Below are 17,960 nucleotides of genomic sequence, written 5' to 3'. Positions count from 1 at the left end.
TCAGCCTGTTGCAGTCCATTGGGGAAACTCCCTGCTGGGGATCATTGCTACAGGCTAGCAAATAGGCTACCATATTAAGCTCTTTAATTAATGATGGTAAATAAGGGTTGCAACAAGAGCTGGATTCATGCCAAAGGCTTTACCAGCAGCTGCACCAGGTCCTGGACAGGCGATGGGGATCCCCTGCCCCAGCACTGCTGCTACATGGGGCAAACTTGGCAAAGTTTGGCTGCGAGGGCCCAGCGCTCTGCTGCGGGTCAGGGAAGAAGCTGGCAGAGCGACACTGCTCTGATTTACGCAGCAGCCTTGTCCCCTAAAGCATCAGAGGGGTCAAGTCTCTATAGAAACCCCACCAGAACACAAACACAGCCCATTCCCCGGCCCAGGAACCGCGCTACCAAGCCCTCTGTGCCTGGGAAAAGGCTGCGTGGTGCTGGGATTGCTGCTGGGAGAGGGAAAACCAGCGGCTCCCGTACCCGCTGCTCTGCCGGCTGCCTGAGCCCCGGGGAATGCCACTGTGGCCAAACGCTGCCCGCAGGTGCAATGCACAGGCAGAGCCAGCGTTCCTGTTCTGCAGTGCCCACTACGTTTCCTAGTCGTGCCTGGGCGAGGAGCAAGGCCGGGGGCTGTGGCTGGTGCCCACCCTTCCCTCTCCTGCACAGGGATGGAGCAGCTCTAGGGCTGAGGCTGCTACGAGGATGCGAGACATTGCAGGGGGCACCAGGTCCCTGTTTTCCCCAGAAAATGAGGCCGGGGGGGTGCCTGCAGCCCTGGGGGGGCACAGCCAGCCCAACAGGGCTCTTGCAAGAACCTGCCGGAGGGGACGAGCCAGAGCGGCAGTTCCCAGAGCCAGTGTTTGCCTTGGCAGCCCCAGCCTCCACGTCTTGCTTTCCAGACGCCAAGCTCCTAGGGGGAATAGCTGGATGTCTAAAACCAGGTCTGGCAGTGGGGCTGGTATCTGGCTGGGGACATGGCAGCTCCCAGGGGTTGGGGGTGGCCCATGCCCCCGCACTGCATTCCTGCCCCACTGCCGCCAGGCTGGGCTTTCCCACCGGCAGCCCAGCTCAGGCGCTGCGCCTGCTCAGCAAGCCCAGGCTGGGGGGGAACAGCGTCACCTTCTACGTAACATCCCTCCATCAGTTTTCCACCCTGTAAAGCCAGGGAGGATCGGATCCCATCCTGTCTCATCCCACCCCACCCCATCCCATCCCCATCTCCTACAAGCCTGTCCTGCTCACAGCCCGGGGAGCAGCCACAGCTTGTGCTGCACCAAAAGCAGCTCTGGCCTGGGCAGCTCAGGCTCGGCTGGGGCTAAAGCTGCTCTGTCCTGCCCCAGGAGCAGCCAGGTGGGGCAGAACAAGTAGCGGGAGCGTCGCCACGCTGTCCCAGGACCGGAGGGATGCTGCGTGGCACACACAGCTTCCCCCACCTCCCCCCAGAGCTGAGGCGCACAACGCATCTCTCAAAACCTTTATTGTCAGCAAATAACAAAAGTCAGCCCCGCAGCGGCCAAGGGAGCCCGGAGAGAGCGGGGTGCTGGCACCCCAGGGCTCGCCGCCCCGGCGGGTCCCCTGCACCAGCCCCCTCCCCGGCCCCCTGGGCAGCAGCAGGGCTGGGCGTGCACGGGGGGGTCGGGTGAGACTGGGGGGTACGTGTCATTCTCCAAAGCGAGGGGCACATTTACAACTGCTTATAAATAAACAACAACAATGAGAAACCTCCGGCTCTGGGAAGCAGGCAGGCATCCTGCTGCCGAGCCGCCAGCCCAATGCGCTCTGCCCTCCAAAGGCAGGGAGCAGCCCACTCCCCCAGGGTTGCAGCCACCGGGTGCCCCCCCCCCCGGCACGGGCTCTGCCACCGGCGGGGGACAAGGCTGCAGGGGTGGCCACCAACCCAAACCAGCCAGCAGAGCAGGTCGGGCACCTGCCTGGGTGCACGTACTGGGATGCCCTGGGGATGCAAGGATGGGGATGCAGGGAGGTGCCAGACCCTGCAACCCCAACGGCGGCTGGGGTTGGCTGCAGGTCCTGGGGAGAGCGAGAGCCAGGGCAGGGAGCCCGGGAAGGGCCAGGAGAAGGGCAGCGCTGCCAGGTGGGCCAGAGTCCTCAGGGGACCCGCACGTCCCCAGCGGCTGCCAAGGAACAGGGCTGGGTGCCCTGACCACCAGCCCCCGTTCCTAAGCGCCGCGGGACGCCTGCCCAGCTCCCTCACCCTCCGTGTGGGTGACAGCAGGGAGCACCCTTCCATGGTGGGACTCCTACCACCACCTTCCCCCCCCCCAAACCCTGCTCTCAGCCCCTCGGGTGCCACTTGCTGTCCCCTGCACACGGTGACATCCCCACACCTGCCCCTGCCTCCGGCGCTCAGGGGGGGCTGGTGGGAGGGCAGAGCACATTGGGAACCACCAGAGACACCTTCTACCTTTGCCTTTAAACACTGAAGCTTATATTAGAGACTATGATATATAATCCGGAGGGCAGGGCCGTCCTGCCCGGAGTAGAGACAGCAGAGAGAGCACAGCTCCGTGGCCAGCCTGGTGAGGGTCTGCTCCGGCTGCGAGCAGGGGGTTAGTACGGGGGCACAGAGCGGGCGAGCGGGCAGGGGGACGCCACCGTCTAGGGCTGGTTCTTCGCCTCGGGGTCTTTGTCGTAGATGTAGCTTCCCACAGCTCCGGTGTTGACTCCTGCATGGGGGGGAGATGCAGGAGGGTGAGCAGCCGGGTGGGATGGTGGCACGCGCCAGGGAGATGTCCCCTCTGGGCGATGGCACGAGCATCGAGAGCAGCAGCCCAGGTGGGGTGCGTCCCCCCAGAGCGGCTCCCCACCCCACGCGCCTGCAGGCACTCACCCTTTGGCCCGAAGAGGATCCCGTAGCAGGGCTTGTGGCAGTACGGCTGTCCGTCGTGCTGCGCAGGGCAGAGAGAGAAGCGTGTCGCTGGGGGCGAGGGGCCGGGGAAAGGCCAGTCCCCAGGACACATCCCCCTGACTGGGCACCTCTCCCGTTCTGCTCATCCCCTGAAGACACCGGCACCCCAGCACCCCCAGTGTGCCCCCAGGGCTGCTCCTGCCAGCCCTGCCCTGCGCTCTTGCAAAAGCAGGGGCTGCCCAACCGGCGCGGCACAGCACAGTTCACCCACGGCACGCTGGCATCCCCCACGCGCGCTGCCTGGGGGTCTCAGGGCTGGGATGCCCTTACCTCAGCGTGGCCCCCTGGGGTCAGCGTCTTGCTGCAGCGCTCGCAGCGTAGGCAGGGACGGTGCCAGTCCTTCCCCAGCGAAGTCACCTTCTCGGCTAGAGCGGGGACAAGGAGGGAAGGTCACACCAGCCGCCCCGCACACATGCTGAGGGGGAGCGCACCCCGTGGGGACGTCACCTCTGTGTACAAAATCCCAAGACAGCCCTGTGCACCCCAGCCTCCCGCATCTCTCCCACCCCTCTGCTGCCTCACAGGTGACAGAGGTTGGCCGAGGACAGCTATTAAGCCCACGCCACCCACCTGGGAGGTGACAGCAGCGGACAAGATGCACATGAAGCCCTGCACCCAGGAGTTCCTCCAAGAGGACCCATCCCTGCAGGCTCCTTGGGCACATCCCTCTGTGCCCCCAACCCCATCTCTGAGCCAAAGCCCCCTCCCAGCCCCTCTGCGTGCCCCAGGGGTCCTGCGTGCAGCCCCAGCACTGCGGTGCCGTGCCACCCCGGGGCATGCACCCACTGCCCGCTCGCCACCTTACCAAAGTAGACTCTCTTGCCACAGCGTGGGCACATGTTGGGCTCCCCGGTGAAGGTGGTGACGCTGGAGGCTGGAAAAAGAGAGGGCATGAGCGTGGGAAGCGGAGGGACATCTCAGCCAGGACACATGGGTGCGGAGGACCCCCCACACATGCTGCACCCCACACCATCACCAAACGTGGTGGCTCTGGAGCAGCTGAACGCCACGACAGAGGGCCAGGCTGTCCATCCTGCCCTGCCCCTCACCTTTGCTGGGTCCCTTGGGAGGTGCAGCGTTCGCCTTCCTTTCCTCCACCTTCACCGGGTGCTCGATCGGTCCCGGAGCAGTCTGCCCCTCAATCTGCGGCTTGTCATAGATGTAGGACCCGGCGCCGCCAATGTTCACCCCTGCAGTGGGGCAGAGAGAGGCTGTGGTGGCCTGGGAGCACCCGGGGTCTCCATCCTCCCCCCAGCCCCTGTCCCACCTCCCCCAGCCCCGCTGAGCCACAGGGCCACTGCAGACACTGCTGCACCTTGGCCCCGACTTGCTTTCTCCCGACCCAGGCTTTCTCCAACCACGTCTGGGATAGGAGAACAACTCCACCTTCTGTTTGAATGGGAATTTGTCTTTTAAATATTAAAAAAAAAAAAAAAAGGACAGCTGTCAGGACAGATCCCTCCCTCCCTCCAGCAGCTCTCCTTTCCTTCTGCACAAGGGGACAGCAGTGCTGGGACTGCAAGGTGCTGGCTTGAGGCTCAGCCCATGCTAGCCTGGCTCCCGGGGTGTTTTTGGGGCCACGGCTCCCCACCAGTGGGGATGGGGGGGACCTGGCCCCTCCTGCAGCCCTGGGCACAGCCGCACAGGCACGGGAGGAGCACGGACGTACCTTTGGGGCCGAACAGCGTGGCGTAGCAGGGCTTGTGGCAGAAGGGTTTCCCATCATGCTGGGGAGAGAGGGGAGCGTTAGGATGCCGAGCGGCAACGTGCTTCCCTTGGGATCACTTCCATCCCCACCGATGTTCAGAGACCACCACGGCCGTACCTACACCCCAAAACGGCACCCACTGGACACCCTCAGCCTGCGGGTCTGCCAGCGACAGCCTAACCCGACCCAAGCACGCGAGGATTGCGCCTGCATGAAACGCTCCAGCTGCTCCGCACGTGCCCTGTCGCTGGAGCATCGGCACCCTGCGGCAGTTCAGCTGAGAGGCACCTCCGAGCCCCAACCCGGCGGTGTGCCACCGGGACCCAGTAAGGCATCCCTTTGCCCCGTAAGCATCCTGCGTGCCATCAGGCCATTCTTAGGCACACAGACCACTGTGGCTTCCACCGAGCTTTGCCTCCCCCCTCGCCTTGGCCTGAGATCAGAGGCCCCGCGTGGCTGCTGGTCCCAGCCCAGCTGCTATCGGCTGGGGGTGATTATCGCAGGAAGGCACGAAGAAGGCGATAAGCCCCGGAACTCCCCGCAGTCATTTCTCGTGGGCCAGCGGAAACCGAGTCCAAAAGAAAAGAAAGAGCATTTGTGGCTGGGGCAGGGGGCCAGCGGGGCTGCCACGTACGCTGCCCCGTGTAGAAAACCCACTGGGACCCCATCCTCGGGCACCAGCCCACCCCATCACCTGCTTGGCTCCATTCAGCATCTCAGCCCTGCTTCGTGCCCCGTGCTCCTGCCCTCCATCCCCTCTGCTGCAAGGCAAGGATGCCTTGCCCAAAGCGGGCAGGGCAGTAGCCGAGCAGAAGCGATGTCCCTTCCCTCACTTCCCCGAGCGGTGCCATGCTGAAGGCGAGGACTGGGAAGAGCCAGGGGCAAGGCTGGGGGAGCGAGCAGGCAGCTGGCTGGCAGCAAGCAGCTGCAAAATATCGCAAGGCATAAATATCGGCGTGCTCGCGGCATTACCATGCCGGAGGAGAGGGTAAACATTTAGCTGGTCTCCCCGCGACATCTTTCCAAGCCAGCCGGACACACTGGCTTGAAAGGAGGGAGAAAAAGCAGGGAAGGGCCAAATCCTGCTGTCAGCGCAGTCGGTGGGGGCTTGGCTGCCGTCCCCCACGGGAGCAGAATCTGGCCTTATATGGAGAAGCAGCAAATCCCCCGAACTTAACCCGGCCCGAAGCACAAATCCACCCGCACAGCCCCATCCTCCCCAGCAGGACCGGCCCCACTCCCCTTTGGGCTGGTGGCAACCAGCACGGCTGTCCCCGCCGCCACCCGCTCCCCAGCTGTGCCGCGTGCTAAAACCGTGCTAAAGAGCTGGTGACACTCTGGCATGACAGGCACTGTGCAAAACCCAGGGCACCAGGTGTCACGCCAGGGCATTGCACAGTTGCTCCCAGAAAAACACAGTTGCTCCCAGGCCCGAGCATCTGCCATCACCGGCACAGCACCCTCGCACTCCCAAGCGCTCGGCAGCCACGGTGGCATCGAGCTCCAGCGCAAGCCCCAGGGCACCAAAAGCCCCAGTGCCGAGCTAGCATCGCCATGGCAACCCGTGCATCCCCAATTTTTGGCATTTTTAACCACACTCTGCTGCAGGCTTTAGGCACCCGCACACCTTCAAAGCCACTGCGATGCCCAGACAAGCCTGCCCGGTGCACAGAGCTGCTTCAAGTGCTTGCTGGGGCATGCCAAGCCCTGCCACAGGCAGCCTGGGAGCCCACATTGGGGTGGCACAGCTGAGGCACCACATGTGTACGAGAGCTCTTGAGCACCACAAGTTGCAGCAGCAGCATTTGAAGCCACAGTGTGTGCTCCTGGGCTTGCGTGCCCACCCGTGTGGCACCAGGTACTTGCCCCAACCATGATTCCTGGGACTCCCTGTCCCTGGGATGCTGGAGAGCACTGGAGAGCCCACCAGGCCACCCCTGGAAGGGTGCTCCCCCACCCTCCACCCCAGCGGCTCTTACCTCGGCGTGCCCACCCGGGGTCAGGGTCTTGTTGCAGCGCTCACACTTCAGGCAGAACTTGTGCCAGTCTTTGCCCAGGGAGGACACCTTCTCGGCTGCAGGGAACACGAGAGAGGGATGAGTGACTGCCCAGCACCTGCTAAAGCCCCTGGGGAAGCCAGGCTCCGGGCACCGTGGGGGGCTGCACTCGAGGGGGGCTGCTCATTGGCACGCTGTGCAAATCAACCACGCTGTGCAAATCAACCACGCTGCAGGGACCGCTCTGCTGCAGCCCACAGGGTCCTTGAGGCCATTCAGGCCATGGGCACGGGGCGCCCCCCAGCCTCTGACCCCGCCAGCACTGGCTCTGCCATCGCACAGACACCCTTTCCCACGCGCCAGTCCAGCAAGGGTAGTATTTTCCTTTCTACTCCCTGCATCTATTTTTACCCGGCGCGTTACCCAGAATGACCCTGCTCCCATTCAAATATTTGGTGTTACCATGCCCACCCCACCCGTTCAGTCATGCCTCCCCCACGCACACCCAGCTGCTCAGGCTCCCCAGGGAGCCTCGGCCGCAGCTCCGGAGCTGCTCCCAGGACACCCACCCGCCTCCAGCCGGGAGGACGGGATGGCAGACAGCCTCCAGTGTCACCAAGGATGGACGTTTGGCCCTGGAAAACACCTGTTTCTTGGGCGTGCGGGTGTTCCCCCCTCGCCTTCAGCCCGGGAGCAGGCGCGACGTGCAGACAGGTACGCAGGCACCATCCCTGTATTGCCCCGGAGTGCCACGAACCTGCGGAGCAACTCGCTGCCGGCACCAAAAACAGTTTCAAAGCATCGGTGGGCAAATTCAGGGAAGGAAAATGCTTTGAGACCGGTTGCGTGAATGCACCTCCTCCAAGCTGGCCCCGAGCTGTACGTCGCCAGGAGCACCCTGGGCGGTAGCATGGGCTGCCAGTCCTCGTCCCGCATCCCCGGCCTCGCACCGTCCCTCCACCCTCCCAGCTCCTGGGGGGCCAAGCGCTGCCCCGTGCCCCCCGCCGATTCTTGTTCGCCCTCCCTCTCCCCCGCACATGTGCGGAGACAGCTGGAACACAGCATGATCCTGTTAAAGCCACCGTAAAACTAAATCAAAAGAGCCAAATAAAATATTTAACAAGCAAATAAAAGCGCAACCGGAGCCCAGCCCTGCTCTACAAGAAGACCTCCGCAACAGCAGCGGGTTTCCCAGCCCTTTTTCCACTGAGGACCTCAGCAAATGTCACCTGTCTGCATCAGGTCAAGATGGGGGTCAAGAGCTCCCTGGGGGCAGGTCCTGGCTTCCAGAGCCACCCCCCTCCCAAGGCAAACAGCTGCGTCTGGGGCACACCACAGGGCCAAGATAAGTCAAAATAACTGCCACCACCCCCCAAAAAATGAGCTCTGGTGCAAAGCAGGGTGGCCAGTGGCAGAGGAGGGCAGCACAAGGAGGCAGAGCCGGATCCATCGCACTGGGGTGCAGGGAAGAGCCCTGAGAGCATCCCCAAGCAAGGACATGGCGGACAGGTTTGGGGGACCAGCATCAGCTGGAAGCAGCTCTGGACTGACCTCCCGGTGATGCCACACACGAGTCCAGGCTGTTGGACCAAACCCCAGGTGGGAGCAGATGGCAGGGTGAAGAGACGCCCCGCTGCAGCCGGGGGTCTGTGCCTGCCTGCTCAAAGCTGCCAGGGCGAATCCCTGCTGGTCCCCAAGCCAGGGGGCTCAGGAGGGCTCGTGCTTCCCCAGCCCCTCGCAGCAGGCAGCACACGGGGAGTGGGCCAGGGCTGGAGCCTGCCCCCCATTCCTCTGCAGACCTCAGCTGCCCCTGGGGGCAGAGGACCAGCCCCAGGCACACAGCCCCCAGCCCCGCAAGCGCTCCCCAAAAGCGAAGGAGAGGGACACGGAGGTCCCAGCACGCTGCTGCCTTGGGGCTGTTGCAGGAACCCTGCATCCCCCCAGCCCTCCCCAGCAGGAACGGGTGCCTCCCTGGGGCAACCAGAGAGGAAAATGGAGCGCGATGGGCTGAAAGCTGAGCCAGGGGCTCGGGGCCAAAGAACCGCTCGGCTTTGTCACAGAGGATGCACAGCCAGGCCAGGCTGCTCTTCGGCTGCGTCACCCCCAGCTCTTCCCGCCACCCCGGCCCAGCACTGTCACGGCCCCAGGTACAAAGCAAGGAGGAAAATCCCAGCGGATGTTTTCCGGAGGCCATTGCAATTACAGCTGGCCACAGCCCACACCATCTCCTTCCTGTCCCCGCGAGATGAGATGCCGCCCCAATGTGTCCTCCCCCCATGATATGTCAGACAGCTGTAAATCCCTGCTGCTTCCTGACAAATGCACTCCCCCCGCCAAGGCATCCCCGAGCCATGCAGAGCAAGAGGGACCTCGCTGGCACCTGCAGCCCCTGGCAGGGGACAGGGCAGGAGGGAGGAGGTGGCCCAGTGCACCATCCTGCTCCCGGGGCACTGGGACAGCCCGGGAACCGCAGGGGCTGCCCCTTGCCCATGGGTGGAAATGTCATGCAGATGTTGGTCAGACATCCTCTGGCTGCAAACAAGGGCTCCCAGGGGCCAAGGCCGGGGCCGGCACAGCCGGGACGGCTTTCCAGGCAGCATTGTTCGCACCGAGCGGAGGAAGCAGCTTGGAGCCACCCCAGCCTATTTCCAGGGCAGCGGCGTCCCGCCTGTGGCCATGCTGCCCCATAAATCACTGTGGAGGGAAAGCACCAGCGCCCAGATTTCCGGTCCCCCCGCCACACCAGCTCCACTGTTGCATCAGCTCCGGAGGAGAAGCCTCTGCCCACGTCCTCCCGCTGTGGCAGAGATCCCCAGGCAGCTGCTGGGGGGAACCCTGCTCCACACCCCCAACTCCAGGGGGGCACCCCACCATCAGCACTGCAAGAGCACCCTGGGGGCAAAGCAGCACCCGGGATCCATCCTGCTCCGTGCAGGGAGTGCAGGATGGCACAGGGCTCCGGCGAGGGCTTCGCTCGGCCAGATGTCACGCCGCACCCAGCCTCCGCCACCGAACGCCATGCCCCGCCACGCCGGGAAGGGACGGGCCAGCACCCACGTCTCAGCATCACACCGAGCGCACGCAGGTCCTGCCCCGCTTGCTGGATCCCACACCGACCCGCTCAGCCTGTGGCAAGATGCTCCCCTCAAGCCCACCAAATTTAAACCAGCCGTGCAGCACTCCCTGGGAAGGGCGGATTAAGGGCACTCGCCTGCAGGAATTTGGCCTCTGCCAAATGTGCGTGACTCGGGGTTTGCTTGCCCTGGGTTACCCACCTCGCCATGGGTGGGCACCGGGTGCCCATTGACAATAAACCTCTCCCCTAGGGGAAATGCCCCTGCGGAGGAGAGGTGGAGGCACGGCTGGGTACGTGGCCAACTGCGGGGTGGATTTGCAACGTGCAAGGGGTGCAGCCCACGCTGACGAGGAGCACCACCAGAACCAGAACCGGAGCTGGGGGGAAATCAGAGGCCAGGAGTGGGAAAGAGCCCAAGGGGCTGCCAAGGCAGTCTGTTCCTCGCAGCTCTGCCAAGGCATTCAGCTCCCCATGGCTCTGCGGCAGCCCCACCCCAGAGACAACGCAGATCATCCCTTAATTATCCGCCATGCCCAGGCAAGGCAGCTGGCGCGGGCCAGATGTGGATGCATCTTCTCAGGGTGGGAAGGGAGCATCCCTCCTCCCAGCCTCACCAAGCCGGCTCCGTGCCCTCGCACAGGTATTTCCATGGCCTGACGTCAGCGCTGCTTCCAGCCGGAGGCTTATTCAGCAAAACAACCGTAGCTGCAGCCGCGTCTCTGCAAAGGGCTGGGCCGTGCCCCATTCATCCCACCGCAGCCCTGGGAGGACGCGGGCAAGGGCTGGCAAAGCCCAGTCCGGCGATAAAGATGCCAAATCTCCACAGTCACCCAGTGACGGGCATCCTTGGAGGAGAGGGATGCTGTCAGATCGACCGCAGATGCGCTTCAAAGCAGTTGCAGGCACAAAGGAATGAATAAGAGAGATCAGCCCAGGGAAAGGAGCCTGGTAAATGGCTGGAAACAAAGCCGAAAGCCCAGGCGGCTGGCTGCCTCATCCTCTCCCCAGCCCCTTGCAGCGTGGCCAGGAGATGGAAAAGGTGGGGGCACGGCTTCAGGATTTCCTGCCATGCCGTGCCGTGCCGCGCCACCAGCCGTGGTGCCCCACCGGTCCCCCGGGAAGGGTCTGTGCTGCCTTCCCACATCCCCCACCCCATCCCCTCCTGCCCTCCTCAGCCATGGCCAGGCAGCTCCTCTCCCCCGTCAGACAGCCGGTGCTGACGGTTACACCGCACTGTGATTTTGTGGCCAAGACGTATATATTTAGCTCCCCCGCAGCAAGGCGAGGCAACCCCTCTGGCCCCAAAGACGCTCGCTTGCTGGGCTCCTTCCAAGTGTGCAACAAAGCCAGCTCAGGATGGGCTCGCCGGGGAGCACAGCTGGGAGGGTGGAACAAGGAATACCCCACGCGGGGGATCCTGCTTGCCAGGGCCTCTCTTCCAGGCGAGCAGAGGCGAGGTCCTCCCCAGGACCCGAGCTCCCGCGTAGCCCAGCCGCTTGGGCACGAGCAAGGGTTGTTTGATTTCCATCTGCAGCCCTAATGCACGGCAAGGGTCCCGTCCACCCCGCCGCTCTCTGCTGACAAAACCTCACCTAGTGCAAGCATTTTCCTGGCCGTGAGCCTTCAACCTCCCGCTCTGGTTCACGGGGCCAGGACAGCCTCCAGCAAGCCCCTCTGTGTTTTCCATGGAGCTGCTGTACTTCATCAAGCCGTGTCCGCACAGGATGCATCCCTCCGGCTCTGAGGCCGGCCAGCTCGACCGTAGCTATGCTGGGAGAGGATCAGCAGCATTTCTTGCCAGGCACTGGCTTCAGCCAGGGCTGACCCCAAGCAACCAGCTGCTTTCTTGCTGCGGCACAGACCCACACGTGAGGCGGTGCAGGCAGGACCCCCGGGCAGCGGCAGGAATCCAGCCAGCCTGCAGCCCTCCCCTCGCCCCACCGCACGGCGAGGGGCAGAGCGGCCAGCGGAGAGCTGGGGCACGGGCAGGCACAGAAGCAAAACCCCTCCCTAGGTAGTTGCTGGTCTGGAGCACTGTGTTCCTCCTGCACACTGAGATACCATCTTTGGCGGGCAGCGCCGGGAGGATGAGACAGTTTCCTGGCCCGTGTTGGTGAGAGCAGGACTCAGAGACACGCTGGAGCAGCCAAGCCTGTCTAAGTGCCCCTCCAGCCCCACGGCTCCTCACCTCCCCACCCTGCTGGCTCCCCGCAGCCACAGGCACAACCAGCTCCAAGCAGGGTTTGGCCCAGGGCTGTGGGCAACGCGGTATGAACAGAGATGGCAATGGGAGAGGATGCTCGGGACCTCCTGGGGGCCGCAGCACCGGCACTCCCCGCCGGCAAGTGCACGGCAGGCTGGTGGGAGAGCTCTCCCCACCCACGTGCCAGGACCCCACCATCACCTCCGTGGTTGCTTCAGGGCCTCGCTGGCAGGAGTGATGCGCACCACCACCCCACCACAGCCAAAAGTGGCACCACGGCACACGCTCCAGGCTCCGTATTTGATTGCAACATTGCAGCAACACATTTTCCACTACTTCTTGCTTGAGCGTTCCTGCTCCACCTTTCCTTGCCTTTCCTTTCCAGTCCCATCACATCACCTCTCCCCATCCCTGTGTCTCTGCCAGGGACAGGGAAGGAGGATGGGAAAACAAGGAGCTCTGCCTGAGACCTGAGACGTGAGTGCAGAGCTCTGCAAACCAGACACCGAACGGAGGCACTCGGGACCAGCCAGGCTTGCAGAGAGCTGCCTGCCAGCCCCCGGCCTCCGGTACCCGCGGCCCCGGGAGCAGCACCGCTCCCCGCAGGCTGGCAGCGCAGGGAGAGCAGGGCACCCGGGCCGGCCAGCACAAACCCCTGGCACAACCCCTGCGGGCGCATCCGCCTGGATCCCCGTGTCCCACAGCAGCTGAGCCCCAGCTCCCCGCAAGGCAGGCAACTGCCCACAAACACGCACACGAGATGCCAACACCGCACCGTGCGGGAGCCCCAGCAGCTCCAGCAAAGCACGCGCTTCACAGTGAGCGAGAGCAAGGGGGCCGAGACCTCACACCGTCCCGTCCCGCCCTCCCACAGATAATTTTCTATAGCTCGCGCTATTTTCCTGAGGGAAAAGCTAATGCTAATCAGCCCGTCCTTCAGCTTCCCACAGAGGCATCTCCCCCCGGCAGGGCCCTGTTCAGGGAGCAGGGAACTGGTGCATCCTTAGTTACCATTCTGCAAGGTCTCAGCCGCCCTGAGACATCGGAGCAGGCAGTTACCCAAGGAGCCCAGCCAGCCTTCGCGCTGGCAAGGCAGGGGCCATGCTGACGCCGACGTGCCGACTGCTACGCTCGAAGAGCCGCTTCCTTTGTTAGGGACGGCTGTAACTGAAATAAAGCCCTCCTGCCTCTCCTGCCCGGGCACCGGTGGGCCACCGTCTCCCAACAGCCAGTGCCCGGAGCTAAGGACAGCAGTTATTTATTAATTGCAGAGCGCCTTCTGCAGCTTGAATTTCTGCAGAGCTGACCCACCGGCGTGGTGCTCTGCAGGGAGAGCACCCCGCACCTCACTGCACCCCTCTTCTCCGGTACGCTTGGGACATCAGTGTGACAGCAGGGTCAGGCATCTGCCGCAGGCCCCTCTGAGCACGCCAGGCTTGGACCCTCCTTGCTTCCCAGCTGGATGTGTCCCTGGCCTTAGTCCCCCCCCAGCACCCCACCGGCAAACCGTCCTCAGAGAGCAGCTTTGCTGCTCTGGCTGCAGACACAGCCGGAACAAGCCCCGGGGCTACCGGGTAATTCCCACGTGCTTTTAGGATGCCCCTTCCCAAACAAACAGCGCAGCAGCCTCCCGCCAGCCCTCAGACACCCCAGCACATGCAGAGAGCTCCCTGAAAGCCGCCCGCCGGCGGGCCCCGCTGCACGTGTGCTTGCCGCATCCCTGTGGCTTTCGCCTGCCTCCCGCTTGGAACGGGAAAACAGGAAACCCCCCGCCGCCGCGATCCCCCGCAGTTCCTTGGGAAGAGAGGACGGGAGGCAGAAAGGCTTGGCCAGGGCTCCCGGCGACCCTGCAAAACTCATTTAAGGCTAGCCATGCAAAAGGGCGCTGGGGAAATGTGCGGCTGTTTGGCTTCGGGCGATTTCGGGTCCCTCCGGCGCTTCCTGCCAGAAGAGATAACCCAAACCCAACCCCAACCCGACGCCACCTGCCAGCGTGGGATGGGAACCGGCCCCAGCAGCCACCGGCAGCGCTGCTCCTCTGGTTAAACATTCACCTCATCCCTCCAACCTCCCCAAAGCAGGAAAGTTAGCCCCAGCTGCTCCTGGAAACAATGTCACAGACCTCAGCCTGCCTTTAAAAAAAAAAAAAAGAAAAAAAAGCCAGAAAACTATTTTTATATTTCCCTGTGCTTTTTAAAGGAAAAAAGCTCATTCTGTAGCTCAGGAAACGCCCACATCCTCCTGACTGCGCAGGGAGGAGCCCACTGGATTTTTCCAGGGAGCATGAAGCAACAGGCAGGCTGGAAATGAGTTTTCCATCGGTACCCATGATTGTTGGTGTTGGTCAGCCGCTCAGACACTGCGCGGGGCCGGGAACGGGACGCGGTGGCATTTCTCACACATGACCCACGGCTGCAATCCCAGGCATTCGAGAAGTTATAGTTGCCAGCGTTCATTCAGTACATGCAAGGAGCGCTCCCAACAAGCGGGGCTTTATGAATCACCTCCCTGTTAAGCTTCGGGCCAGCCAAGGAATTCACAAGCGTTACCAAACCCCGGGCGCAGCGCTCCCATCGCCTTCCCACCGAACCACGCGGTCCATCGGGAGGAAACCCCAGGAGCCGTGTCCCGGAAAGACGGCTCAGAGGTTGCATCCAGTTTCTATGCATTAAATAAACAGACCCGGGTTTATTCTGCTGGAGCCTGGGCGGCTCCTCAAGGAAAAGCTCAAGGCATCAGCAAGGACACGCTCCAGCCTATCGCAGCTCCAAGCACAGGGAAGTTTTTGGCTCGCTCCCGTTTTGAATTACCCCCCGGTCTCTCTTAGGGGCAGCGGGGGCCGTGCCGTCCCTGCAGGGAAGTGTGTGATGGGGGCTGCCGGGCACCTGCCTACTCCCTGCCTGCAGGAGAAGGCATGCCCCGGGGAGGCAGGAACGGGGAAGCCAAAGAGCAGCAGAAACCTGGACATGGACCACTACACCTACAGAAACCCACCCGGGGAGAGAGACGGCACGCAGCTGGGGGCATGGGGTACAGCACTGTTCCCCCCCCCCAAACACATCCCCAAGAGACCCACAAGTCCCCCAGCACATGGGGACAGACAAAGAGCACGGGCACTGCTGGGGGCTGGTGCTTCACCTCCTGGCACAGCCTGGCCTCCTCCAGCAGCGAGGTGGGGGTCCCTGAGCCCGGCCCCAGCCCCCCCCACGCAGGCCAGGCTCGTCCCCAGAGCGAGAAGAGCGACGCTGACCCCGGGCCAGTGCCCAGCTGGCTGGACAGACATGCTATTTTCTGCTTAAAAAGGAAAAGATTCACACAAGGAAAGACATCCAAGGGGCCGAGCCCTTCCCACCCCCACGCAAATAGGTTTATTTAAGGGAGGAAGACAGCAAATTCCTATTTCTCTGTGTTTACTTGGAGATGGCCGGAAAGGAATGAAAGCACCATTGCCTCAAACGCTCAGGCACCATCATGACCCTTTGGTATTTCTCCACCAAACAAACATGCTGAAGCAGCAGGGGCTGGACTCTGGAGCACCGGAGGGAGACGGGCAGGGAGGGGTGCAGGCGGGCAGCACCGGGCCAGGCCAGCTGGACCCCGTGGGCCAGCAGGTCCCAGGAGGCAGCTCGGGCTGGAGTGCTGGATCCATCCCCAGAGCCACCCTGAGCCTTCAGTGCAGCCCTGAGGATGCCCACCCCGGGGATGCCCACCCCGGGGCCAGGGGGGTCAGGTCACTCCCCGGGAGGGTCCCGGCTGGGCATCGCCGCGCAGGGGGGAAGCGGGCTGGGACAGGCTCATCGGGGAGCGGCGGCGAGGCACCAAAGCAGGGGATCTGCCCTCGCTCCCACCTCCGCCCTCGGCATTTTCTGCAACCTGGGCGGCGGCGCTCAGCCCGGGATGCCCGACGGGAGACACCCCAGCCCCGGTTCCCAGAGATCCTGACCAGCCACAACCCCAAGCAGGGCCCTCGGAGACCTGCAGGGACTCGCTGCTGCCAAAACCCAGCCCGGGCACGCCGAGATGGACCTTTGAGCCCAGAAGCTGCCTTTGAAAAAGTCCCATAGAAACCCCAAACCATTCATTAGCTCTCCCGCCTAGGAAGAGCCCGCAGAGGGCTGGGTGAGAGGCGAGATGGGGAGGGGTGAACAGCACACCTGGAGTGAGGTTTGCAGGGAATGGGAACAAATTGGCCAGGAGAAGGTTTTGTTTCCACCTGCCACCGCCTGCTCCTCAGCACCATGAGACCCCCACCGCTCACAGGAGCCCCCTGCCCAGCACCCCATCCATGTCAGATGGCCTGGGTTCCCCTATGACCCAAGCCAGCGGCTACACGGGGACGTGAACCCCCCACCCCCCAGCACCAAAACAGGCTGCGGGCACACACCCCAACCGAGGCTCCTCTCCCCCTGTTTCACCTCCTCAGCCCAGGCAGCAGCAGAAGGTGCCCCGACCCCCCCCCGCCACCCAGCCAGCAGCATCCCCCAGCACAGCCCGGGGATGGGGGTCCGGGGGGGGCGGCGGGGGCAGAGCAGAGGGACCGCGGCCGCTGCGAGGGGGGTCCCGGGGGCAGAAGAAGCTGCTGCCGGGCAGGGCGCTGGGGTGAGCCCCGCTGGGGAACCGCGGTCGAGCCGGGGCGGGGGGACCCGGGGATGCGCCGGGCTTGGGGACGGCGAAGCCGGGGACACACCCCGGCTCCGGGAAGGAGAAAAGGACCCGGGGATGCAGCGGGGTTTGGGGAAGGGGGAAGCAGGGATGAGCGCCGGCTCCGGGACGGAGAACCGGGGACAGAGCGGGGGGTCCCGGGGATGCGCGCCCCGCTCGGGGAAGGGGGAATGCGGGGCCGGGCCCCGGGGATGCGCTCACCGAAGTACACGGTCTTGTCGCACTTGGGGCATTTGGATGCCATGGCGGGAGAGCGGAGCCCAGCCGTGCCGTGCCGTGCCGAGCCGCGCCGTGCCGTGCGTCCCGCTCCGCCCGGCCCCCGCCCCCTGGCCCCGCCGCCGCCGCCGCCGCCCGGGGGGGGGCCGGGGCGGGGCTGCCCGCGGAGCGTCTGCCCGGCTCGGCTCGGCTCGGCTCGGCTTCGGCACGGCCGGGCACCGCTCAGCACGGCAGGTGCACGGGCCCGGCCGGCAGAGCCCCCACCCGGGTCAAAGCTCGCCTGCCCTGTTCGCCATCTCCGAAAGCCCCAAGGATGCAAGTGGTCACGATTCCCCTTGCCCTGGGGGGGGAATTAAATACAAAGGTTGCAATTAAGCAATGTGACTTGTGGGGTTTTACCAGCTCTGTGCCCGGTCCCCTCCGGTGCGCGGCCGAGCAGCGGTGCCACCTCGCCTGTCCCCGGGTGAGTCCTGCATCCCTGCCGGCTGGCACCGACCCGCGGGACCAGCAGATCCCATTGCCACGACCCCCAGCCCCAGGGCCCACGCGAGAAACGGAGCGAGCACAGGAACCGGCTTGCCCTCTCTTTTAGGGACAGCTAAGGGATGGTTAGCCCCCTCTTTTAGGGACAGGGCAGCACCTGGGGGGATGCTTTCAAACTCTGGGTGCGCACAGTTAGGCTGGTCAAAGACTAGTGTGGACTGTGCGGCTGCAGAGGAGTGTACAGCCGGGTGCTGTGGTCCTTCGGGGTGGCACGCCGGTGTCTGAGGAAGCCCAACACCAACTGCACTGGCCAAGAGACCACCGGCTGCATCCTGACAGCGGCCAGCCCCAGCGCCGGAGCGCTCACAGCCACGGCTGTGCAGGAGCTGGTTTGGTGGGACGGTGCCCGGGTGAAGCAGAGGGCACAGGGGCTGGCAGCACACGTTGGGGGAGGACAGGCAGCAGCCCCCCACCCCGGGAAGCGCTGTGCCTGTGCTGGGTATTCTTAGACACATTTTTTCCGGATGGGGTAACCGAGAAACCCAGATTAAGTAGCCGGGACGACAGGCCTGATACAGGAGACCTTGGCGGGGGGACGAGGGCGAGAGGCCCTGGGGGAGCAGAGATAGCGGTGACGGCAGGCGGGCAAGGGGAGGGAGGAAGGCACGGCTCCTGGCAGCCTTGCTGGCA

General features: G+C 64.0%; 1 protein-coding gene across 2 annotated transcripts; it reads right to left on the bottom strand.

The window, feature by feature from the left end:
• Positions 1-1,456: 1,456 nt before the first annotated feature.
• CRIP2 (cysteine rich protein 2) lies at positions 1,457-16,936 on the bottom strand. Of its 2 annotated transcripts, none has more exons than XM_069789903.1 (8): positions 16,773-16,936; positions 6,613-6,707; positions 4,595-4,652; positions 3,975-4,115; positions 3,731-3,799; positions 3,196-3,290; positions 2,848-2,905; positions 1,457-2,683 (listed from the first exon to the last, which is right to left on the bottom strand). In XM_069789903.1, the coding sequence occupies exons 1-8, from the start codon at positions 16,813-16,815 to the stop codon at positions 2,616-2,618; spliced, it is 627 nt and encodes a 208-aa protein (XP_069646004.1). In that variant the 5' UTR covers positions 16,816-16,936; the 3' UTR covers positions 1,457-2,615. The 2 variants fall into 2 exon arrangements, with proteins under 2 accessions (XP_069646004.1, XP_069646005.1); XM_069789904.1 differs by lacking the exon at positions 16,773-16,936 and adding an exon at positions 11,299-11,326.
• Between the last annotated feature and the right edge of the window lie 1,024 nt (positions 16,937-17,960).

The sequence above is a fragment of the Haliaeetus albicilla genome, chromosome 8 (assembly GCF_947461875.1).
Source record: "Haliaeetus albicilla chromosome 8, bHalAlb1.1, whole genome shotgun sequence".
NCBI classification, from domain to species: Eukaryota; Metazoa; Chordata; class Aves; order Accipitriformes; family Accipitridae; genus Haliaeetus; species Haliaeetus albicilla.
This window is presented reverse-complemented; position numbering and strand designations above follow the sequence as displayed.